We start from the raw sequence: 26,363 nt of genomic DNA on the forward strand, positions 1-26,363 counted from the left end.
GCATACAAATCACCTGGGGATCTTGTTACAATGCAGATTCTGATCCCATAGGTCTGGAGAGGAGCCTTAGAATCTGCATTTCTAACAAGCTACCAGGTGATGTGGATGCTGCTGGACCACAGAGCTGAGTCCCATTGCTGCAAAAGAGAACTTGAGGATTAGAGAAGGCAAATGTGTTGTCTAGGGTCACACAGCTAGTTAGAGGCAGGGCTAGGAGGTAAATTTAAGTTTGTTGACCTTTAGTTGAGAATTATTTCTGCTACTCCATACTCTCTCGGGGGGAGAGGGGGGTTCTGGGGAGGAATTCATTTCTTTTCGAAAAGACAATACACACACATATATAAATAGATACACTCACACAAATTCAGGGGCCAAATCACAGTCTTTCCCTTGGTTTCCAGAACAGAGTCTTGCAAATAAAATATACACAAAATAATGTGTTAACAGGATTAACCTGATATGGGGAGGGGAGTACTCTGATTAAAGTAATGCCTTTACTTTGCCCCCTCTTTCATCTCTTTGAAGACACCCTCCTGATCAGCTACCCCATATCTCCCAAACTTTCCCTAGAGGTATTTTTCTAAATTAAAAATTAATTTATTGGGAGAGAGTTCAAAACAAGCTATTACTCTGAATCAATATTTAGGGAGGAGATAAGGGGTTTTTATCCCAGGATCAACAGGAGAGCTTCTGTTCCCAAGTCTCCCTTGCACGCATGAGACCGTTTAAGGCATGCGAAGTGCTTGAAGAGTTGCACTTAGCAGCCTAAGTGTTCAAACAGGGTGGCTTCAAAGCCTCCCTCAGCTGCCCACCCTCAGATCACTCCCCAAGGCTTCTGTGGCTTTGAACTGTGTTTTAACAATCTTACGAGTTCAAGAAAGCTTGCTCCACATCATTACTTAGCTCAGGCCCAAGTACACAGTAGGTCCACACTATGTTCCTGACCACGTGTCACAGCCACCATCTAGAGTCATGAGTTTGCCCGGTTTTCAACAGAACTTCCTTTAAAAGGTCAGAAAACATAACCACAAAGGGAAGGAACACTGGCAGCATTTCAGCTGTTTCCCATTCTGATTCCATTCTACCACTTTGTTAAAATTAACAAGTTTAGCGCAAATAGTTTGGGTTTGGATCTTACCACACTTAGGAAACCAAGAGGACAGAAAGGTAACACTTAAAGGCAAAAACTAACTTTTTCCCTTGCAAGAGGAAACACCAGCAAAGCTCCGAAGCCACAGAGCCCTCTCAGTGGGGTTTCTGATGGTTTCTAACCGGAGGAATGTAATCCATCAGCCCCCTGGAGCACCGGCCTGGCTGCCAACCCTCCCACTGGAGCCTCCTGAACCTGCCCTTTCAACCACAAACTCCCCTTCCTCAGCACATCGGACTCTGGCTTCCCTTCGCTGTACACCACCCGGGATCATTCCACATGTGCGAATGGTTCTGCGCACACACGCAGCCTCGTAACACCAAAGGACAGCCTCATCTGGGGGCCGAGACTCACCCTTTCTCTTAAGGCGCATATCAAAATGCATTCTAATTCCTCTGGTTTATGTCTCCCCCCATCCCCCTAAAGTTTATGACCACCCCCACCCCTAAAGTTCCACTAGTCTCGGAGCCCTTAGAAAACAGGGATAAAGTCCCTGTGGTCCTCTTAGCTCAGTTATTGACGCTTACTGTGTATGCTCAGTACATGCCATTATCTTAGTTCTTCCTCACCAACAGGTAAGAGACAGATCGGATCAGTACCCACAGGAGACTGGGGCTTTGAGGTTTGCCCAAGGTCACAGTTAGTTGAATGGGTTTAGCTGACTCCCAGAGCCAGTACTTTTGACTTCAGAATAAGTTTGCTTTCCCAGGCCCATTCCGTGTTAAGAAGCAGTGGCAGTGAGGCAAGCCTTCCCCGCGGCTTCCTGCACCAGCACGGGTCCTGGCCGTTACCTAATTGCATTAGCGGCAGCTCTACCTAATCCCAGGTGCACACGAGGGGAGACAGCATTCTTTCCCGGGGGCTCCGCTCCTCCTGAAACTAATCACAGTCCCCAGGAGGCTGTTATCCAACCCCAGGGGAGGACGGCATCACAGCCAAAACTGAGCTTATCGCAGGAAGCCAGTGCTGAGCAGGGAAAAACAAAGCAACAAAGCACAGACTGCGTGACTCGGGTCTGCTCACAGGCACCAGATGTGGTGCCACCTAGATGGGCGCATGCCTGCCAGTCATCTAGTGACAATAGAGCGACCGGCACCTCTGCATTTTCTGGACCTGCCAGGAGGGCCGCAGCAAGCATGCAAATTCAAGAATATCTCCTGAGCATCTTCTACGGGCAATCCCAAGAGCAAGCACCATCACTCACCATTACATTTCCAGCACCGAGCAGCAGTGTGCCTGGCACAGAGCAGATGTTCAATCGGGTGACAAGCGAATGAACTTACTGACCCACTGCCATGGTTGATGGAAGCAAAGTATTCCTCACCACACATGAGAATGGGTACCCATGCTTGCCATCCATTACCCAGTTTGGGATAAGTCGCTCCACCTCAGCTTTCCCATTCTGTAGCCGAAATAATACTAACATCCATCTCTCCACATCCCCTGGGATTTAGCCATTCATCCCACAGGACTCTGGGACAAATGCATAGAATAATTGAAAAGGGTACAATTATTTAGGGCCACCTACTTAAAAGTTGTTGAGCACCTTCTAGCTACACAATGCAAGGTTGAAGAAAGCTGCCATAAACTTCTAGGTTTGGGGTAGCGTGGTATTATGAATGAGCGTGGACCAGGAATTCTAGGACCTTGTGTGATTTCTTTAGAAATGGGAGAGGCCTCGCCACCAACTTTATCTCAAAGCTCTCTAATCTTTCAGAAAAATGCTTACCAATTCCACTGGATACTGTAATTAATTCACCCTCAGAGACATTAGCCTAAAATAAAATTTCAGGGAAAGAAGAGGAAATTATGTAAGTTGCAAACTCTCTCATTCTCTCTCTCTTTTCAAGTGGCGAGGAATGGAATTGGTGTAGGAGTAGGAGTAGTAGAGATGAAGTAGCATTTTCAGGGTGCTGTGCAGTTTGCAATAGGCAATCCTCTGAGATTTTGTTAGTCCCTTTACTAATCAGGAAACTGAGGCCCAGAGAACTGAAAAGCAACTTACCCAAGATTATACAACAGATGAATGGCAGGCCAAGGCACAAACTCAGATTTTTTTAAAATATTTTTTTTATTGCTTTCAGAGAGGTAGGGAGAGGGAGAGAGAGATAGAAACATCAGTGATGAGAGAGAATCACTGACACGCTGCCTCCTGCACAACCCACTACTGGGGATCGAGCCCACAACCCGGGCATGTGCCCTGACTGGGAATCGAACCATGACCTCCTGGTTCATAGGTCGACGTTCAACCACTGAGCCACAAACTCAGATTTCTTTTTTCTTGCCAAACCAGGCATTCTTTCCTCTGTGCAGGGCTTATATACAACCTCATGTAAGTGAGAGCTGCTTCCTCTTCCCCAGTTACCTGAATGCTAGGCTTATTGCTGAGGGTGCCTTAGTTTCCTTATCTATGAAATGGGCATCATAATGATAGGGCCTGCCTTATGGCGTTGTTTTTAGGATTAAGTAATGCTTGACTATTGCCTGGCACACAGTAAGCGCTGTACAAATGTCACCAATGGTAACGGATGTCCCTGATGTGCACTGTTAACTGAGGACACACTACCACTTCACGGCTGCTGCACTGGCTGGCCCCACTCCTGAAGGACTCCCAGCCATGATGCTCACTCCTCCATTTCATGCAGGTCTCTGCATAGAAGTCACCCCGTCATAGACCCTTCCCTGTCACCCTTACACAACGGCACCCACCATCCCGCCGCCCATTCCGTCCCCCACCTTGTCACAAGTTCCTTTACCCTGCTTCATCTTTCTTAGCACTTACCATCACCTGATACGGTATCATACATCTGTATTTTCAAACTCCTCCATGAGTAGGGTCTTTGTTTTGCTCACAGCTTAATGCTCCACCATCTAGAACCCTGCCAGCCACATAAATATTTGCTGAGCAACTAAAGGAAGCCTGGTGGATCCTTTCACCCAGAGAGGGAGATAAACTATTGTTTGCTATCTGACCCTTCAATCTCAGATAAGACTTCACATCCTTCATCTCCTCTAATCGTCCTTAATCTTCAGGCGGGAGTTAAAATCCCACTGCAGAGATGAAGAAACTGAGACCCCAGACCTCTGAGCAGAGCAGCTTTCTGGGGCAGCAGAGGCCTGGGCTGGGTCCTGAGCCACCTCCACACACACCTGGCACTGAGACGCGGGGGTCCTGGGCTCCCTGAGCTGCGGCCCTAGTGGAACCGCTGAGGGTCCCTCAGAAGGGCTGGCTTTTAGAGGGGGGCCTGGGAAATGGCTTTTATCACTTAGTTGAACACCAAACATTACAGACAGCAGATCTTTGTAAACTCATTTGTCTAAATAAACCCATCCATTATGATCAATAGGATAAAAAATGCATCGTGGGTTATTGCTTTAGGGCCTCCATGGGACACCTTTCCTGATTCCCTCTTTGCCTGTGCCCAGGCCCTTGCTGCACAGCCATTACCCTTTCCCTGCTCCCCAGGAGCCCAGCCCTCAAGCTCCTGGCAGAAGTTCCTATGGCTCCAGCATCCAGCCCAGTGCCGGGCACCCAGCAGGCGCAGCGTGCATGCTGACCGAGGGCTCTCCTGAAGGACACCAGCGGGGCAAGGAAGAAAACAGCCCAGGCCTTTCTTCTCCCCCACAGCTGCCTCAGCCCCCAGATATGCAACCAAAGCTCTGTTAAGCTCCCTTTTCTCTCTCCTGCGTGGAGGAAAGGTGGTCCAGCCTGAAGCAGATGGTTCCCACCCGCCTTTCTAGCCAGATTTGCATCCAGATTGCTTGCAAATTCAAAACTTAGAGCATTTTCCCCTCTACTTATTAAGAGAAAGCAGAGAGAGTAAGAGGCCTGCCCCCCCCCCACCACACACACACACACACACACACACACACACACACACACACACACGATATTTCCCTAGTAATGAGACCTTGCAAAATTCCTAAACAAAGAAAGGGGACTAGAGAGCAGACGGACCTGGGGAGGGGGAGGATGCTCATGACAGGGAAGAATCACTCACCACCCCGGTTCTCAGCGGGCCCCACAGCCTGAACCTGCCCCCAGGCGCAGGCACAATGCCCTCTCCACTGGGGCAGGTGCCAGGACTTCCCACACCTTTTCTCAAAACTCCAACACATAAAAGAAGAGAAAGAGGAGAGCTGCGAGGGAGAATTTTAATTCGGTGCCAATTAAGGGCAGAGTGACCCTAATTTACAGCAGCAGGACCCACAGTTATCATAGATTTTGCATCTTGAGAAACAAGCCCAGCTCTCCTGCTGCCCACAGCTCCCCTGCAATTAAAACCCACAGGAGGTTTAATTGAGTAGTGATTGCCTTTTTGAGGGGGTGGAGTCCTCATCTTTTGAAAGAGATAGACTTGAGATTTTCAATTGTTCACTGATGCCTTTTTACATTGCTAGATAGTAATAGCAAAGCAAACTGGAATTCTTCCAGCCTCTAGAAATACAAGCAAAGCTTAGAAGCTTAGTAAAAGTACGTAGAGTCGATTTATTTGGCCACCAGGCACTGTACTGGCCGTGACCCCGATTCAGAGTCAAATCCTAAGGAGCATCCAATGCAGTGATGGAGAAGGTACCACAAAAGTAACACTTGCACAAATAAATATTTGGGAAAGCAAGTGGGCGGGAACCCACTCTAATCTGGACATTCAGGGAAGTGACATTTAAGCCAGAGCAGAAGGCCTGGTAGCTGGGGGGTGGGCAGGATGCGCCTAGGGAGGGGACAGCCCATGGAAAAGCAGCCAGGTGAGGCCTGAGATGGGTGGCAGGTTATTTTGGTTTCCGTATTATATTTCTGGTTTTGTTTTTAATGGGCATGTATTTTCTCATGAGAAAAAGCATCAAAACTGCTTCCTTTTAGGTTAAAAAAAATAATAATAATACTTCATTTTGTTGTGAGGATTGGTAAGGTAAGGTGTGTGCATGGACAGGACACAATAGCCTCACCTAAAACAAAGGCTGCAGGCTCTGGGCGGAAAATCTCAGAGATGGAGGAGAGACTGGACCAACACCACATCTCTCAGCAGTGCCCGCTCTGGATCTCAAAGCCATCCTCTCCTACTCGCCAGTTTCTTTCCAGGACAGAGACATGGCCGAGGCCATCTCCCAGCTTCCCTGCCACAGGGGGGCTGCCCCTAAATCCCAGGGATGAACTATGACTAGCCCGTCATAGTGAGGCTGGAGGACAGGGGTTATGATTGACAATGTCCCCATAACAAGCTTGCAGTGTCTTTTCCCAATTAATGAAGTGGCAGAAGGGGAGGAGGGTTGAATTGGAGATAATAACCCTGGAGAGACAAAATAACATAATTCCATAGTAGGTGCTCAATAAATGATGGAGACTATTATTACAAAGATTAAAAATCTAGGTGTCACCCGGCCAGCATGTCTCAGTGATTGAGCATCAACCTATGAGCCAAGGAGGTCACGAATCGATTTCCGGTCAGGATACATGCCCTGGTTGTGGGCTCCATCCTCAGTGTGGAGTGTGCAGGAGGCAGCCAATTAATTTTTCTTTCTCATTGATGTTTCTCTCTCTCTCTCTCTCTCCCTCTCCCTTCCTCTCTGAAAAGATCAATAAAAAACATTTTTTATAAATCTAAGTGTTGAGCTAAATCAGAATAAGTGAATGTGCCTTAGGTGGCCCGTGTGAGACTACTGGCTGAGCCTGAAGGCGCAGGGGAAGGGAGGGCAGATGGGTGGATTCCTGAATGTGGGAGCACTGGGAACTGAAGACAAGATTTCAGCTAGGGGAGATGGAGAGAGGGAACAGCATGAGCCAGATATGCTGTGCAGCTGGGGCAGGTGCTAGAGTACACAAGATTCTAAAGGCTGCAGGATAGTGAGGTTTGATTCAGTGAATTATTTCCCTGTCCTTTGGGGGTAATCAATCAATTTTTGTCTCCTAACAAAAGTCGTAAACTTCCTAAGAGAGAGGGCACTGCCAAACATTTATCTTGCATCCACCTTAGTTACCAAATAATTACTTAACCAAATGGAATCGCCAGTGACACCTTGGTAGTGTACACAGGACATGTCACTCAGGCAGGTGAAGGAGCTGAATGCCTGGGGTCCCTTCTTTCCTTGGCTCCTCCGCACCAACACTGAGCCAGCAAAGGGACTGCTCTGTTCATTTGATTCTATGGGTCCAGGGGAAGCCACTCTAACCAACATCCTGGATTAGTTAAGAAAGTTTTTTCTAAGCCTGAGTCCTGAGGCAAAGATGTGGGAGGGTTATTTATAAACATTTTGACCATCTCATCTATATATATAGTTTAACCCCAACACAACCATGAAATCTGGCAATTGCTCCTTTAAAAAAAAATCAAGTTGCAGCCAGTGTAAGGGAGAAATGCTTTACCCCCTACACCAGCGGTTCTCAAGCTGTGGGTCGCGACCCCTTTGGCGGTCAAATGACCCTTCCACAGGGGTCGCCTAAGACCATCCTGCATATCAGATATTTACATTACGATTCATAACAGTAGCAACATTACAGTTATGAAGTAGCAACGAAAATAATTTTATGGTTGGGTCACAACATGAGGAACTGTATTTAAAGGGCCAGAAGGTTGAGAACCACTGCCCTACACCCAATGCTTTCATCTTTGGGAGGGAAACCAATTAGTGTTAAGTGCTGGACTCTCTCTGCCCCTCTATTAACTTAACTACACCTTGCAAGGGCTGGGGGCCAGAACTAGACAGTGACTTATTGATGAATTGGGTAGAACAAACTGGGCATGCTCAGCTCCGCTCAGCTCCTCCCTTGCTCAGTGGGGAAGAAGAAGGCCCTTTACCAAGTGTTCCCACAAGGCCCCCACAGCAGGTTCTGACTCTCTGAAGGTTGCCTGCCTATAGGAAAGCACTGGATTCCTTAGCTTAGGGACACTGGACAGGAGTGAGCAGAGTGCTGTGAGCAGCATAGAGAAAAAGAGGGTAACTCGTCAGTAGATTAAGAACATCATCAAAAACCTTTGCTGGTTATTGTCAGCTAATCTCAAATGGCGATGCTTTGGGACTGGAAGTTCCTATACAACCCCAACAGTTATGTGAAGGGAGAAGGAGGTATACAACCGCCACTGAGCCCAGCACCCCTTTCTTCAGGCACGCCTTTCCGAGTCCACATGAAGGGCTAACTTTCATCCCACTGCAAGTTCGGGTGAGGGGAAAACCAACACTCTGCAGGGAATGGGGAAATCATGTAAAAACTATGAAAGTGGGAGTGAAGTCCAAGAGGTGAGGATATCATCTCTCTTACGGAGAAAAAGTGAAATAAGTAGCTTTGACGTATGCCTGACCCATCAAAAAATGGTGTCACTTTCCCGTGAAGAACAGAGGGCATTTAGGATTTCAGAAGGCAGGATCTGCTTCGACCTTAGGATGTGTAGCTTCACAGAGCATAAGAAAGCCCCTGTCCTTGAGATATATGAATATAATTGTAACCTAAAAGCTCTAGGTGCTAGGAAAACCTGCCCAGAGACGATTATATTATAAAAAATAAAGACTAACAAGGTGCTGAGGTTTGGAAATTTTCCCCATCACGTCCTGGGAAAATCTCAGAGGAGGAAGTGCACTCCTCTTGCTGCTCCCCATTTAATTCACGGAGTGACTGAGCGTACACGCTGGGTACACCCCAGACACTGTACAAGCACCTCCTTCAGTCCTCCCCAACCTGCCAGGGAGCACCATCAGCTTCCAGTTTAAGTTGAGGAAAGTGTCTCTCAGAGGCCAAGTAACTTGCTGACCAGGCAGGAAAGCAGTGAGCCCCATTTCATACCAAGACCTCTGAGGCCAAAGCCCCTCTATGAATGGCTCCTTGACCTGCTAAGAATCACCAACAGCTTAGTAAACTTGTTTTTAAGCAACTTCTCCCAGTCTACCAGTATTTGCAAGTAAATTTCCTTAGGTTACAGGTGCGCTAGCTCCAGGTCCCACCTACAAATGTCTCACAGCTACTTCTGAAAACAAAAGCTGGTTGGAGGAGAACCCGGCAAATGCATTAGGTGGTGAAAGGACAGTGAAAATAGACATAGGTCAGTGTCTTAGAGTCAGTCTCTTCGAGTCCCGACTTCCAAACACAGGCGATCTTTTAGAGCAGAAACACTGGGGGCCGGGAGCCAACAGGCTGGGTTTCAGCCGGTCTTCACCAGCTATGGTGACTTAGGTGAGCCGCCAACTTTTCATGTGCCAAAAGAAAGAAATCCTATTTCATTGAATTATTTGGAAAATAATGATAACATTAGACATGAAATAATTTAGTAAGCTGCAATTTCCTATTTAAATGGGGGGTTTAATTACAATTATTTGACTCAGCTATTTGGCTGGGATCTTACAGGGAATTTGAATTCTCAGATAGAATTAAAAAACAACAACAACAACAACACAAAAAAAACTCCCTGAGATGCAGTATGGCATAATGATCAAGGACAGAGCCTTGGACTCAGGATACCCATGTTCAAATCCTGTGTGACCTTGAACAGGTTACTTACCTTCTCTGTACCTGTTTCCTTATCTAGAAAATGGGGATAATATTGATGCCTACCTCACTGGGCTACCCTGAAGACTATGGCAGTTAAAATACTTAAAGGACTTAGAATGGTTCTTGGTACTCAAGATGCTTACTGTGTTAATCATTACTATGCTACTATGATTTCCATCAAGCAGGCAAAAGGTGGACTAGAATTCAGTAGCCTGCACTACAGAACAAAACTGCTGCAGCAGAGGGAATAAGACACAATATGCCTTTGACAAGCAGCCCTGAAATGTACTGCGTTTTTAACTCTCTGGGGCACTCTCTTGGAGAGAAAGGTAAGTCATCATACTCCCAGTAAAACCCTGCTCCCTCTTCCCCTCCCCCACGCCCTTCATATGCAAAAATACGTAACTGGCACCCCTTCAAAGCCCTCTTTCTTCTTCATTACTCTCCAATCCCCTGAAGACCAACGTCTTTCCTGGATAAAGGCCCAGTCTAAGGACCCAGGAGAGCTTGGGCAAGTCCATGGACACCCGGGCAGCTTCAGAACGTTCAGCTCCTTTCCTCCTTTCCCATCTCAGGGTTCCTGTCCTTCAAGGCTTGCATCATATCCCACTTCCTCCCTAAAGACCTCTCCCTTCTCGGGGTTCTGCATCTATAATTGCTAACTCTGCATTCACTGGCTGTATAATTATTTTCCAAGTGCCTATTTTATTGCCCCTAAAAGGTAAATTCCCCAAGGGCTAGTTATAGCTCTTCTGAATACCTCGAGGTGCTTAGCACAGTGCTAGAGACACTGTATGTGTGCTATAAACTTGGGAAGGGGGTTAATTCACTGGAAGAAGCCAGACTCCATGTGAAACAGTCAGATGCAGACCAGCCTGAGCCTCTACTCCTCCTCCCCAAGCCCAGGTCAGATGATGCTATCAGACCACAGCATTCCTTCCCAGAGATCCTGGAAGAACTTCAGAAACCTTCTCAACACTGATCCATAGGCAGCCCATACCAACTGACTGGGGAAATGAACCCTAATGCCATCTCTGCTTTCTAGGCACTTCCTTAACTGAGTCTCCATTGCATGAGGACTTAACTACCTCTGCCATAACTACACACTCCATTGTACAGAGGTGGCGACTTGTCTGCCTCCACTAGACCAGTGGCTTTCAGACTTTTGATTGTGGGAGCCCAATAATAGTCCAAATCAGCATATACAGAATGGAGGCCAAAGTTTCCCAAAACAATATTCACCTTAATAATGTAGTGCACTCTGGTATTTCTTATTCCTATCATATTCTATCCAAAAATGCTGGTCCGGACCCAAGAAAATGATCTGGTGGTATATAAAATGTTAGCTAAGGTAGCATTAGCAACTATAACTGATCAACTCCCAAATCTCAGCCTTCACTACAATAGAAGTTTATTTCTTGCTCATATAAAACCTAAACAGGTATGGACTAGCAGGTGGCTTCCACTGTGCAGTGATTAAGGGAGGGTTCCAGGCTGTTTCCATCTTGTAGTATCTTCAACACATGACTTCTAGGGTTATCATGTTTGGGATCATATCAATCTTCCCTCTGAATTTTTTTTCTTTTATGGGTTAAGCCTACAAGTGATGCTCATTGCTTCCAATCTCATGCTATTGGCTAATATCTAGTCACATGACTTCACTTAACTGCAAGGTAGCTGGGAAATGTAGTTTAGCCACGTGCACAGAAAGAGATGGAAATCGATTTGGGGATCAGCTAGCAATCTCTGCCATGGATCTGCCATTTAAAAAACTCTCCAAGGAAACAATATGGAGTTTCCTCAAAAAATTAAAAATGGAACTCCCATTTGACCCAGTAATCCCACTTCTAGCAATATAGCCCAAGAAATCAGAAACACCAGTCAGAAAGGACGTATGCACGCCTATGTTCATAGCAGCACAATTTACAATAGCTAACATTTGGAAACAGCCTACTGGTAAGTGCCCATCAGCAATGAGTGGATTAAAAAACCGCTACATCTACACAATGGAATACTATGCTGCTGTAAAAAAAAAAAAAAAAAAAGGAACTCTTATCATTTGCAATAGCATGGATGGACCTGGAGAGCATTACGCTAAGTGAAATAAGCCAATTGGAGAAATAAATATCACATGATCTCATTCATTTGTGGAATATAATGAACAACATAAACTGATGAACCAAAATAGACCCAGAGAAAAAAATGTATTTTAGAATATAATAGAAGTAATCCTCTTATTTGCAGATTTTTAATATTTCCTACAACTTTTGTGATATTATACTATGTTAGTACAGTTTTGGTAATGTCATATTTAAACTCTCTTTTTCTTGAAATATTAATTTTTTTATTGCATGTAAATTATATTTAAAACTAGAGGTCCAGTGCACAGATTCGTGCACCAGTGGGGTCCCTCTGCCTGATCTGTGGGGATCGGGCCGAAACCAGCTCTCTGACATCCCCCAAGGGATCCCGATTGCAAGAGCATGGTTCTCAGGTGACACACCCCTGAATCGGGCTCCCTCCTCTCTGGTTCCGGGTGCATCATCCAAGAACTGTAGCTGCCAAGTCACAGCAGCTTGGCAGCTCCTGCATTGAGCGTCTGCCCCATGATGGTCAGTGCGCATCATAGCTACCGGTCAGATGGTCGAATGGTTGAATGGTGGGCCAGTCACTTAGGCTTTTATATATAGAGATCGTTTTTCTTGAAATATTAATGTTTATTGCATGTAACATTATACTTAAAATCATTTTTCTTGAAATATTTTTAAAAAATAAATAAAGCACCTGACCTAGAAAAAATAAATAAATAAATAATAAAATAATAAAAAATAAAAAAAACCCTCCAAGGAAAGGACCTAGTCTTTATGTCTCCAGTGACTAACAAAATATTGGCTCACAGTAAGTGAACGTGGTAGATTCTGGCCAGAGTTCCCAGAGTCTTATAGTTTATGATTAGGCATTGTGATCCTCTCCAAATCCACACATGTGCAAATCCCTTTTTCCACCCAAAGCAGAGCTGAGTCCAAAAATCTGGATTAGAGAAAGTATCTTAGTGTCTTCCCTTCCATTTGGGGACCGCATAGCCAATTACTCTTCCAACCACCACATGCCTGTGGGAAAGGAGCACAGCAGAACAATTAAGAGCACCTGACTTTTGAGGCAGGTAAATCCTAACCAGGCCTCTCTCTGGCTACATAACTACGGCAGAGCACTCACTAATACCCACTATGTGTATTAACTGTTAATACACTTTTTCCACAACCCTTTCCTATACCTCCTGTAGAGAAGTCCATGTGGAGGGCCACGTCTGTTCATTCTGTCTCCCCAACTACACTTCAGGGACAGTGAAAATAGCATGCACTTGTGAGTCAAAATACCTATGTTCAAATGTCCAGGGTCAAATGCCAAATCCCAATTAACAGTTGTGTGAGGTTGGCTAAGATACTTACCTCCCTGAGTCTTGATTTCCTTATCTGTAAAATGGGATTAGAAGTCCAACCTCAAAGGGCTGCTGGGAAATATAAGCTTAGCATCTATAAAAAACTATTCCTGGCACATAGTAGGTTCTTTACAAAGGAAGAATTTCCACTCTCTGCCTCCCCTGGAGAGCAGGAATAATGTTTTGTTTCTGGGCACTAACACCATATCTTGCACATAATAAATATACAATAAATGTTCGCTGAAATGCATTGAATGATAAGCTTTACTGTTGAAAAATAAAAATAAAAAACACAAACTTCTAAAAACCCTGCCATGGTTTTTAGAAGTTCTTTTTATCTCCCCTGTCCCTTCCCACACACTTCATTACTCTTCTCTCTTTGGGCAACATGAACTTTTTTTTGTACTCAGAAATTTTAAATGGCTAACAGAGCACCTCAGGATTCCTTCCTCCAGCCATTATCCTTCTCTTTCAAGTTGTGCTCAGCAAGATTATTTGGATATTGGAGCTAAAAACGGTCAGATTACAAGTGGAGGTCCCTGAAATGTAGCATTCCCCATTGCAGGATTCTGGAATTACACCAAGCACCAGGGAGAGGTTGCTCTTCCCCAAAGAGCTCGCTATTCTGAAAAAAGCCTTTGTTTTAAGGCTTTGCAAAACTGCACAGTGGAATCTCTGGGCCTCAGCACTGGCCTGGGTACTGTTCCGACCTAGAGTGTCCATCTATATGCTCCCTGTAAAATGAAACACTCGAGAGTCCTAACATATTGTAAAAATTGCTGCTTCTCTGGGTCTTGGTTCCTATCTCACAGCCTAACAATCATTGTTTTGGAGCCAGGTTTTCTCGTTTTTCCAGCACGTTCCTGATAATGATAGTGGCTATCACACTGCATGTTGAGGAGGCCCATGGCGCTGTTTGGTGCCTTATGTCCATTATCTCCTTTAATTATCACCAAAACCCTCTAAGTCGGATATCACTGTTGTCCCATTTTAGAGAGAAAGAAACTGAGGCTCAGAAGGGCAAAGAACTTTCCCAAGGTCACACAGCCAGTAACAGCAAAGTCCCAATTCAAACCTTCATCTATCAGGCTCAAATCCCATTCTATTTCTGTTACTCCATACTGCCTCTTTAAATGGCTATAAAAGAAGGTCCTTTCTGTGTAGAAATACTTGAGAAAATAAACAGCTTGGACTGGTTGCTCTTTTAGGTCCCTTTCACCTCTTAAAAAAAAAAAAAAAGCTATGGTTCTATAGAGCGAAGGGGGGCAGGGAGGAAATGTAAGGGGGCCAAACATTGCGAGGCTTGGCTTATCAGTATTTAATAACAGCTTTGGGATCAAAACTCTACAGAACCTTATTTATGGACAGACAGTTACTGTTAAGCAGAGCCTTTTATTTTCATCTGAGGATGTTGTAGCCTTCTACTGTCTTTCTATTAGTGAGAGATGGGGTGTGAAATTTGCTGGCCCTGCCAAGATTATCCCATTAAATTATCTGCCCTCTTCCAGTGTAATTCACTCAGGGGCAACAGTCTGAGACTCAGGCCCTGTGGATGTCCAGGCCTGAGCCTTCAGAGGGGGGGAGGTGTGAAGGAAAAAGTTCAGGTGGTGGTGGTAGCATCCCAATGACAATAACATCAATCCACGTTTCACTGCCTTACCAAAATAAAGTGGATGCCACAATTATCCCATTCCTAAACAAACTGAAAACCCCAACCGAGCTTACTGCAACAAAGAGAGAGCCTTTTTACTGCTGTTTATTTGTATTTTGTATTCGTTAGCTTTTTAGATATTCCTGGCATGCAAGTCAGGCTCCATGTAACAAGCAGCTGCATTTAGTTAAGGATTTCGAAGCGTTCCCCCCACCACTCCCGCCATCCCCTCCCCCCTAAACTCCAGAGAACTTTCTCAGACTCCTAGAAGACTATTTCTTTCTCTTCGTGCGTCTGTGGAGCAGTCTCTCCTGTCACCCCTCAGGGAATAGGTAAGGCCAAGCTGAGGCCCTTCTGTTTGAGAACAAGGCCTCGGAGGCTGTGGTGTTTCCCAGCTGGGGCTGCTTTTGCCAGGGTCTGGTCCACTCTAATAAATCACCCCAGCTCCGTCCACGACCAAGATGCAAATACAAAGTCACTTCATCAAACTGTATCTCATCGCTGGTTGGAAAGAACCGCCAGACACACTCCTCAAACCTTATTAAAACTGCAATTCATTACAACAATGTAATTCTTCCTGATCAGAGTGATCACCATTAAGGGCCCTTCAGCCCCATCATCTCTGTGTTACAACAACACTGGCTCAGGAACCCAGCACAGGAAAGAAAATTGAAATTGGCTATCTCCGATCATTTATTGTAAACCCTAGATCTGGCTAAGAAAACGTTCCTTTGCTGCTCTTGGAAAACCTGGAGGAAGGGAACCTGTGGCCCATTCATAATGATAATGTAAAATCTAAGACTTAACCCAGAGGAGACTGTCTAGTGCAGCAGCAGTTAAGATAAAAGCCATGACCTCTCAGGGTCTGTAAGCCCAACAAAGCCATTTCCTAGTCGTAACTTAACTTCTCTGTGCCTAGGTTTAAAAGAGCTATTTATGCGATCTCCCTAGTAGGGTTGTGAGGATTCAGTGAGTGAAAACTTGCAAAATGCTTAGAATGGTGACTGGCCGGAACACAAGTGTTTGTTAAATAAACTGTAGTAACAGAAGCATCTCAGAATGCTTGGGTTTAGGGAATTACATTCTTAGTTGAGGTCAAAGGACTTGGCAGTACTCTTCAGTTTTCCCTGGGCCCAACAACAGCCAGCCTGGTGGGAGAGAAACTGGAAAGTGAGGAGAGGTAGAGGTTCCATGGATTGCGCAGATCTGAGCTGAGGCCCAGGACACATCACCAACCCTAAACCCCTTGACACCTAACCAGGAAGGCAACTCATTGCTCCGGGCAGGCATCACACACGCCAAAGCAATAAATGGTTCCTATCTTTGGGCGTTGCAATTTTCTCAGAAAATCAAATTACAGCTAAAAACAGAAAACCACAAAAATGCACACAAAATTTTTGTAGATCCATTCTGGGGGTCCGAATATCCTCAATTTCAGGTAGCCCAAGTTAAGACCCCCTTGGCTGAGTATGCTCTTCTCCAATACTGGTTTCACTTAAAACTCACAACATGCTGGCGAGGCTCCGAAGAAACTAATCGATATACCCTGTTACATTCCAATCACTGTGCTCGGAACCATTAAGCTCTACTGTTAACGCCTACTGCATCCCCTTCATGCTAGAAAAGGGAGTAAGAAAAGGAAAAATTCTTGAATATATGCCATGTTGCATTTTTACTGAGAAAAATTTTACATATGACCGAAAAAGTTATCCTCCATTCATTCAACAAAAATCTGTGGAATACATACTACATATGTATGTACACATATGCCATTTGCATGTAGATATACATTTACATCAATATGCATATAGCCTACAGAGCTTTCCATTCTCCATAGGATGCTGAGTAAAATTTTCAGAAATATTTGAAATGGGGTATGTGGTCACCATCAAACCACAGCCAAATTGGATACTAATGGATGCAACTGACACTCCACTTACTAATTTTCTTACTAATTTGAGGCCTATGCTCACCAGGTAGGAGATGGAAAGGAAAATATAGGCTAAAGTTGAGTTTTTAAAGGACTCCTAACTAAATATCAAAATGATGATCTGAGGCATCAGGGTGGCAAACAGCTTAACAAGTATGCAGAAGCGATATTGGAAATTAAATATTTTCCACACACCACCAGACTCCGTCTGACCAAACCCTTTGTCTATTGGGCCTCTGCGTGGCTTTGTCTGGGGAGTGTTTGCAGGAGTCTCCAATAAAATTGGGGTGGCTGACTTGGCCCTCAGTGTTATTACCCTCAAGAGACTCCTCTTGTAAAGGTAGAAAGGTCAGACACCTATGCAAATGGCACTGGAAGGTTTACAAAATGACAGCAAACACAGTAGCAGGCCACCTCCCTCTGACTCCAAGGAGCCAAACCGCAGAATCCAGGGGGTTCTGAGAAAGTCCCAGGCAGGTTTCAAAGACCCTGGGCTCCCGATGAAGTTACAAAGGCTTCACCTTCCTGGAGAGGTGTAGCTCTGGGTAGGTATACAAATGGCGGATGAATTCAACAATGCACACACCAGAAAAAAAGAAATTTACCGGTAAAGGTTTTTCTCCTCCTGGCTACTATGATAGCAAAGTGATAGAAGAAACCCAGAGTTGTTTTTTAATAAATAAATGAAACATATCCCCCCTTTAAGCTGATCCTAAGCCACTGTCTGAGTTACCTTAGGAATCTTGGATCAGACAAGAAAGTAAATGTGCCTTCCCCTAGAAGCTTTGTCCCCAGCGAAAAGATCAAATATGCACAGAAATGGAAAGAGATTTCTAAGACAACAAATAAGACAATAATAACAAACTTGAGCTCATTATTGAAGAGTTTGGAACAGGCAATCCTCTTTTAAAAATTGTAAAAGCCTTATAGACAGTTAAACAAGACAAAATTTGGGTGACTGCCGAAAACAAAATTGTCTTTCCCTCAGCAAATGTCCACTGCATGGTGTGCTCCCCACCCCACCCCCATGATCTAAAAGCAACCAGGAGTCAGACAGAGGATATAACCGGATTAATCAAGGCCCCAAACTAGGAGCCCTCCCTTAGCGAGAATCACCTGGTCATCTCCACCCCCATTTGCTAGGCGACCTGACATCAGCAGGATGTTTACACTGTTTAGCAGCATGGCCCATTTTTCACTTTTCACCCAGGTGTTGGGGCCAGATGTTAGGCATCATAGAAGCAAACATCCATGTGACCAAACTGTTTACATTTCATTAGGATTTTCACCGCAAAGGTGCACTCCCAGCTGATACGCACATCTTAATTACAATTAGAAGCTCTTTCTACTTTACCCACAGGAGCGTCCAAATTAGCACAACTTCAAGATAGGATCCGTTTCAGAATCATCCTCAGAAAATGTGGTTCCCACTCCCCCCAAAACATCTCTAGAAATCAAAATGCGCGCACACACAGCTTCCTTCCAGGGTGTTTTCTACCATGAAGCTTCTTCGCTAGGTATTAGTAACAAACGGATTCTGAAGTTACAATCTATGCGGTGATTAGATCTCTTCCCCCCTCAACTGCAAAACAGCCTTTTCTTCCCCTAAACATTGCCTAACTAAAATGAAAGATGCATGATAAAAGGGCAGAGACTACTCATCGGTTGGAGAAAAGAATCCAGGGGCTCCGGCACCCCCTTAAGGGATGCATGTTAAAAGTGAGGCCCCAGACCCTGGAGACTTTAATCAACTTTCCCCCTCCAACCTCCAAAGAATGAATCGGTTGTTTCCACAGGCGCAGCCGCGCTCTTCCCTCTCATTGTGTACCGGCTCAAACGCAGCAAGGATCCAAGCTTCCCGCAGCGAACTAAGACGCTCCGGCTTTCGGCCGAGTCTTTCTCTAACTGTTGCAATTGTCTTTGGAGATTACCAAAATCAAGTATGCATTAGATGGCTTTTCTCCCTTGTTTGTCACACACACACACACACACACACACACACACACACACACACACACGTGCACACTCCGAGCGCTCAGGAGCTGCAGGCCGCCTCTGACAGCACGTTTTGCACAAAGTGGCGGTGGCAGCCGCGCACACGTTGTGGCCTCCCTGGTGACCCTCCTGAAGGCTGAAGAGCCGGGGGCGGAGGAGAGGCGAGGCCGCCCGCGTCCCAGAAGGACCGGGCTTTTGTTTGGGTCGCTCTGCGGACAGCCTGGGCTCTCGCAGGAACCACCGAAAATACAAAAACTCCCTCCTGGACCGCGCCTTCCGGGACGGCCGCTCTTTAGGAGGGTAGACTTGCCTGAACACCGATAAGGATCCAGCTAGAGAAGGGGGGGACGAACCGCACAGAAGTGCCCCATTCACCCCAACTCCTCCGCGCTGTCAGCGCTGACAACTGCAGCTGGGCGCCGAGGAGGGGGTGCCCGGGCGCACCCCGCAGCGGGGCTCCCGGGCAAAGCTTCGCCTGCCTCCCCGGCGCCTGGGGTCGCATCGGCGAGACCCACGACGGGTCGCGGCCGCCCCGAGGCGGGCTCGGCTCTTCCTGTGTGCCCAGCGCCGGGCTGGCCGACAAGGGGAGGGCCGAGGGCCGAGGGCCGGGTGGGCTCGGGAGCCAGGGGACGCGCCTCTTACCTTGGGCAGCGGCCCCGCGCGCCGCCAGCAGCAGCGCGGCCAGCAGCGCCAGGAGCGGCGGGCGCGCCCCGCGGCGGCGCGGCCGGTGCATTCCTCCTCCTCTGGCGGCGGCGGCTCCCAGGCCGCGCGCAGAACATCCACCGGCTCTGCCCGGGGTCCCAGCCACCTCGTCCCGGCTGCTCTCCCCGCAGGATGGTGGGGGCGTCGGCAAAGTTCTTTGTCCCTCTAACCTGCTCCTCGCCTCCGCCCTGCAGCCTCAGGACCCCGTCGGCGCGGTCCCGCCCCGGCTCTCCGGCTGCAGCCTCGCCTCGGCCAGCCGGTCAGTCCCGGACTGTCCGCGTCTCGCTGGCGGAGGGCGCGCCTTCCCAGCTCGGACTCAGAAGAGCAAGCCCTGCGCCCACGGCGGCGGTCCCGGGCTCCCTCCGCGGCCGCAGCGGCGGCTCCTCCCGCTCCGCGCGCTCGCTGCCTTGCTCTCAGCCTCCCTCAACTTGTCACTTTCCACCAACTCTCCAGCCGGAGCCCGGACCAATGGCAGACGCGGGCCCAGGCCGGCGACCCAGCGCCCTCTGCTGCCGCCGGGCAACACCGGCACCCTGCGACTGCCCAGAGAGCTGTGGCTCCGGCGCGTCCCGCACGCCCACCTCCCCTCCCCCACCTCGCCTCAACCCTGGGGGCCCTAGAGGCGATTTGATCCAAGGGGAAACTGAGGCCCAGGATGTCGTCCGGGGTCGCAAACCAGTTCGTGGCTGAATGACGTCGTTAGGAGGCCCAGATTCCGACAGTCTCAGTGCTGCCACTGTTAGCCCTGTGACCCTTGGGTAATGGAATATTTATTGATATCATACGGTTTCCCTTTTGATTTCCTCTTGTACCCAAGTGATTTATATTTTCCCATTTTGTCTTTAATTTCTAGTTTCATTGCTTCCCTTTGGAGATTTATTGAGGATTTCTCTGTGGTCAGTTTTTGTCAATGTCCCATGGTCTCCAGAAAGAAGGTATTTTTCTGGATCCAGAACATGAAGGTAGAGGACTGTTTCCCTTTGACCCTCTTTACATTTATGATGTTATGTAGGCCTCTGCATCTTTGCATATTTTTTGGTCCAGCTGCTCTGCCATGGGCCAAGGGGGACATTGAAGTCTCCTACAAACAGTATGTTTTTGTCTGTTTCTCTTGGTTTAGCTTTACAAATTTTGGGATGCATACATATTCATGACAGTTCGCCTTTTCCTGTGCAGGGGGCCCTTGATCCTATAAAGTGGTGAGTACCTGCTGTGTTCCAGGCCCAGCTCTAGGCTCAGAGGATGCAAGAGTCATGGAGACACCAGTCAGTCTTGCCCTACGGACCGCTGAAGCCCACAGTCTATGGGTCCCTTATTGAATACCTTCTGCTTGCCTAGTGCTTTGTGTACATTTGCTCATTAGTCTTCCATTGACACAAAGGTGTGGCATTATATACCACCTTGCACTTTTACACAGGTTACCAGTCATATTACAGTTTGGAAAATTGAAATGCAAAAAAGAAAATAAGTGGCTTGCCTTCAGTCATGCAGACATGAGTCTCTTGGTCATGATGGAGCTAAACGTTCTTGGCTACAGCCTGGCATATAGCAAGCACTCAGTGGAGGTGGCTGTCACTGCTTCAACAATAGCCTCTAAGAACCCAGCTTTAGGGTTTTATAACAAGCAGTCACCTCCTTGAAAGCAAGGACTTCTAGCCCAAACGAAGTCCCAGCAGACCATAGACTCAACAGTCTTCTGCCTTCAGGCAGGTGAGTGACTAACCCATGTGGGACAAACAATCCCTTATTCTTTTCCAAGACTTCAGGGCAGGAGCATCCCTAACTGCCTTGGCAGCTTCCCCCCTTTCTATCACTCTGACCTGAGGTCAAGGAATGATAGACAAAGAGGCCTTGGGTCAACCAGATCATCACCCAAATAGGTCTGTCCTTCAAATTTCTCTGCCTGAGACCCATTCAATCCCATCTCAGTTATCTCCAGTTACTCGCCTGGGGAACTTACTGCACAAGGTTCTCTTGTTGGAAACCTGTTTTTGATGGTCGGCCTCGATCGCCATATACCAAGGTCCAGAAATCAGAGGAAACTCAGCAACACTGCACGTTGCTGAACAGTCTGCCATCATCTACAGCAGCGGTTCTCAACCTTCTGGCCCTTTAAATACAGTTCCTCATGTTGTGGCCCAACCATAAAATTATTTTCGTTGCTACTTCATAACTGTAATGTTGCTACTGTTATGAATCGTAATGTAAATATCTGATATGCAGAATGGTCTTAGGCGACCCCTGTGAAAGGATTGTTTGACCGCCCAAGGGGTCGCGACCCACAGGTTGAGAACCGCTGGTCTACAGTATAACACGCAGTTTGCCAAACACAAGGCTTTCCCTTCCACCCACCCCCACCCAGGTATCTTAGGTAACAGAGGCTGCCAGGGCTGAGTATACAGAACTTAATGGCACTTTTATCAGTACTTAAACCTTCCAGGAACTTAATCACAGAATCATAGACGTGAGGAATGTGACAGCTGGAAAGGGCCTTGGAAATTAACTAGAATATCCCCCTCAACATTTTATAGAGGAGAAACCTGGGACTCAGGGAGGTGAACATTCCTTGCCCAAGGGCACACAGCTGACCAGAGCCAGAACCAGAACCTACTAGTACATCAACCAGTCGAAACCTGGGTAAGCACTCCCTCAGTCATCCCAGATCCTGTAACATACTAGTTCCTAAAGAACAAGTTAGAAAAGGCACTTCCTGTTTAAATTTTTTTTAAAAAGACAAAGGAAATATTTATGTAAGTTCAGTAAATGCCAGTGCTTAGGAGCACAGGCTTGGAATCAGGCTGCCTGGGTTCATGTCCAGCTTCTCTGGTCTCTGCTGAGTGACTGTGGACAAATATCAGTCCCTCTGGGTTTCAGTCTCTCATCTGTAAAATGGTGATGGTGATAAGAGTACCTATTGAGTTTTGGCCAGTGTGGCTCAGTTGGTTGGAGCAGTGTCCGGTAAGCTGAAGGGTGATGGGTTCAATTCCCAGTCAAGGCACATAACCAGGTTTCAGGTTTGATGCCTGGTCGGGGCACCTATGGGAGGCAACCAATTGGTGTTTCTCTCTCTCTCCCTTCTTCTCTTTAGAAATCAATGGAAAAACATATCCTAAGATGAGGATTAAAAATAATAATAATAGTACCTATAGAGACTCTTGTCCATGTCTGAGGTGCTCTGTGTATGTGTGTGTGTGTGTGTGTGTGTGTGTGTGTGTGTGTGTGTGTGTGAGAGAGAGAGAGAGAGAGAGAGAGAGAGAGAGAGAGAGAGAGAAAGTTCTCAATTTGGTATCATCACCAGAAGTTAACTAACAAGAAATTCAAGAATAGTGAGGGATTGTTACTAACCATAATACCAAGATTTTATAGTCTAAAAAACTCCTGAAAGGAAATATAGGAGAAAATCTTAGTAACTTTAGGTTTGGCAAAGATTTTTTAAAGAAGACACAAAACTATGAACTGTAAAAGAAAAAATTGATAAGTTGGACTTCTTCAAACTTAAAAGCTTTTGCTTTTCAAAAGACATTATTTTATAAAATAAAATAAAATATCTTTTTTTATAAAAAGATAGGCCACAGACTGGGGTATAATATTTGCAAAACACATATCTGACTAGGGACTTGAATCTAGAGTATACAAAGAACTCTTGCATATCAATGAAAAGATGACAACCTACATTTTTAAATGGGCAAAATATTTGAATAAACATCACTAACAAGGATATAAAGATAACAAAGAAACCCATGAAAAGATGTTCAACATCATTAATAACTAGAGGCCTGGTGCACAAAATTCATGTACGAGGGGTGGGAGGGGAGTCCCTTCAGCCCAGCCTGCACCCTCTCCAATTGAGACCCCTCAGGGGATGTCCGACTGCTGGTGTAGGCCTGATCCTGGGAATCGGGCCTAAACCAGCAGTCGGACATCCCTCTCACAATCCAAGACCACTGGCTCCTAACTGCTCACCTGCCTGCTCACCTGGTCGCCCCACACAGCCTGCTGTTTGGTCATTTGGTCACCCCTCACTAAGCCCCCTGCCAGCCTGGTTGCCCCACGCAGCCTGCTGCTCGGTCATTTGGTTGCCCCTCACTAACCCCCCCACTAGCCTGGTCGCCCCACATAGCCTGTTCGGCCATCCGTTCGGTTGCGATGGTCATTTAGGCTTTTATATATATAGATGTTTCTAAATGTGTTTGTTCCTAATAATAGAGCTTAAAAGCACATGGAGAGCAAAAATTGACAAAACTAAAGGGAGAATAGATAATCATAGTTGAAGACTTGAATAATTCTCTTTTAGTAATTGATAGAAAAATAATATAAATAATCAGTAACAATATAAAAATTTAAACATTATCAAACAACTTAATTTAGTAAGTGTTTATGGAACAATATATATCCAACAACTGAAGAATACACATCCTTTTCAAGCACTTAGAGAACGTTCATCAAGAAACACCATAATACTAAACAAAGAAAATGTGTCAATAAATTTCAGAAGGTTAGAATCATACAGAGTGTATTCTCTGACCACATGTCAAGTAAATTAGAATTCAACAGTAAAAGTATAGGTAGAAAAATTATAAAAATTAGCGAATTAATCAACATTTTTAATAACCCTGAGATCAAAAAACAATTCACAAGGAAATTTAGAAAATATGGTGAACTAAATGATAAGGAAAACACAACATATTAAAATTGAGGGGATACAGCTAAAGTGGTATAAAAAAGAAATTCATAACTTTAAATGTACATATTAGAAAATAAGAAGGATCTAAAATCATGATCTAAGCTACCACATTAGGAAGCTATAAAAGGAGAATGTAGGCCCAAAATAAGCAGAAGTAATAGGTTAAGAAGATACTTTAATTAAGTAGAAGGCAAATAATAGAGAAAAATCAACAAAGCCAAAAATTAGTTCATTGAAAATATGAATGCAAATGATAAATCCCTAGTAATATTGAATAATAAAAATAAGAGAGAAAAAAACTATAAATTACCAACATGAAGAATGAAAGAGAGAATATGACCAGAGGTCCTACAGATAGTAAAGGGGCTCTTATAAATGACTTCATGCCAACACACAAAACAATGTAGATGAAATGGAAAAGTTCCTTAAAAAACACAACTGATAGAAGACTTAAAATAGCTGTGCATCTATGAAAGAAAATTAAATTTAAAAAGAATTTTTTAAATTTATTGATTTGAGAGAGAGGGGGGGAGGGGAGAGAGAGAGAGAGAGAGAGAGAGAGAGACTTTGACTTACTGTTCCACATAGCTGTGCATTCATTGGTTGATTCTTATATGTGCCGGCTAGGAATGGAACCCACAACTTTAGTGTATTGGGACAATGTTCTAACCAACTGAGCTACCCAACCAGGGCAAAAATTGAATTCTTAATTTAAAATCTCTCCACAAAGAAAATCCCTAGCCCAGATGACGTTACAGATGAATTCTATTAAACATTTAGGGAAGAAATAATACCAATATTACACAAACTTTTTAAATAAAATATAGGAGGAGTCCTGGCCAACATTTCTCAGTGGTTACAGCATCAGCCTGTGCACCAGAAGGTCATGGGTTCGATTCCAGTCAAGAGCACATACCTGCATTGCAGGTTTGATCCCTGCCCCGCCCCAGTCGGGCGAGTTTGGGAGGCAACCAAAGCATTTGTCTCTCTCACATCAATGTCTCTCTCTCTCTCTCTCTCTCTCTCTCTCTCTCTCTCTCTCTCTCTCTCTTCCTCCTCCTCCTCCTCCCCCTTCCCTTCCACGCTCTCTAAAAATCAATGGAAAAAATATCCTCACTCCTTGGGTGAGGATCAGATATAGATATTGATATAGATATATAGTTATGGAGAGAACACTTTCTTACTCATTTTATTTTGCAAGATAAAATAACCAACTTTAATATATACATATGTATGGAAACCCCACAAAAATGAGTCAGAGATCCCATATGCAGGAAAGGTTCAGAGATCAAAAGAGGGATTGAGATATATAAGACATCCTGAGCTAGGGATGAGGTATGCAGATTGGGGGCTTCAAAGGGTCATTGCAGTTTTATAAGTTCTTTATATGTTTTGGAAATTAAACCTTTGTCAGAGCTACTGTTTGCAAATATCATCTCCCATCTGGTTGGCTTCCTGTTTGTTTTGTTGTCTGTATCTTTTGCTGTGCAGAAGCTCTTCAGTTTGATATAGTCCCATTCATTTATTTTTGCCTTTAACTCCCTTGCCTTTGACTTGGGATCAAGTCCATAAAATGTTCTCTACCACCCAGGTCCATAAGTTTGGTACCTATATATTTTCCTATGTGACTTATAGTTTCAGGTCTTATGTTTAAGTCTTTGATCCACCTTGAATTAATTTTTGTACATGGGGACAAACTGCAATCCATTTCATTCATTTGCATGTGGCTTTCCAATTTTCCCAGCACCATTTATGAAGAGACTGTCTTTACTCGAATGTGCATTTCTGGCTCCTTTGTTGAAAATTATCTATCCATATAAGTGTGGTTTTATAGCTGGGCTCTCTATCCTGTTCTATTGATCTGTGTATCTGTTTCTCTGCCAATACCATGCTGTTTTGATTATCTTAGCTCTGTAGTATATTTTGAAGTCAGGTAGCATGATACCTCCAGCATTGTTCTATTTTTTCAGGATTGCTTTGGCTATTCTGAGTCTTTTGTGGTTCCATACAAATCTGATGATTTCTTGTTCTGTTTCTTTAAAAAATGATTTTGGGATTTTGATGGGGATGGCATTAAATCTGTATATTGCTTTGGGTAAAATGGCCATTTTAACTATGTTGATTCTTCCAATCCATGAACACAGGATATTTTTTCCACCTCATTGTGTCTTTTTCAATCTCTTTTAATAATGTTTTGTAATTTTCAGTATATAGGTCTTTCACATTTTTTGTTAAGTTTATTCCTAGGTATTCAACATCAAACAAATAAACAATCCCATCAAAAAGTGGGCAGAGGACCTGTAAATACACCTCTCTCAAGAAGACATACAAACAGC

General features: G+C 45.2%; 1 protein-coding gene across 1 annotated transcript in view; it reads right to left on the reverse strand.

Moving 5' to 3' along the window:
- ROR1 (receptor tyrosine kinase like orphan receptor 1) overlaps positions 1-19,374 on the reverse strand; it is a gene marked incomplete at both ends in the record, with an annotated part of 400,347 nt that extends 380,973 nt beyond the window's left edge. The window contains one exon of the mRNA XM_081087069.1: positions 19,284-19,374. Coding sequence (XP_080943195.1) covers positions 19,284-19,374 — 91 coding nt within the window. The remainder of the gene's footprint in view (positions 1-19,283) is intronic.
- Between the last annotated feature and the right edge of the window lie 6,989 nt (positions 19,375-26,363).

This window comes from Myotis nattereri, assembly GCF_964212035.1.
Source record: "Myotis nattereri genome assembly, chromosome: 3".
Lineage (NCBI taxonomy): Eukaryota > Metazoa > Chordata > Mammalia > Chiroptera > Vespertilionidae > Myotis > Myotis nattereri.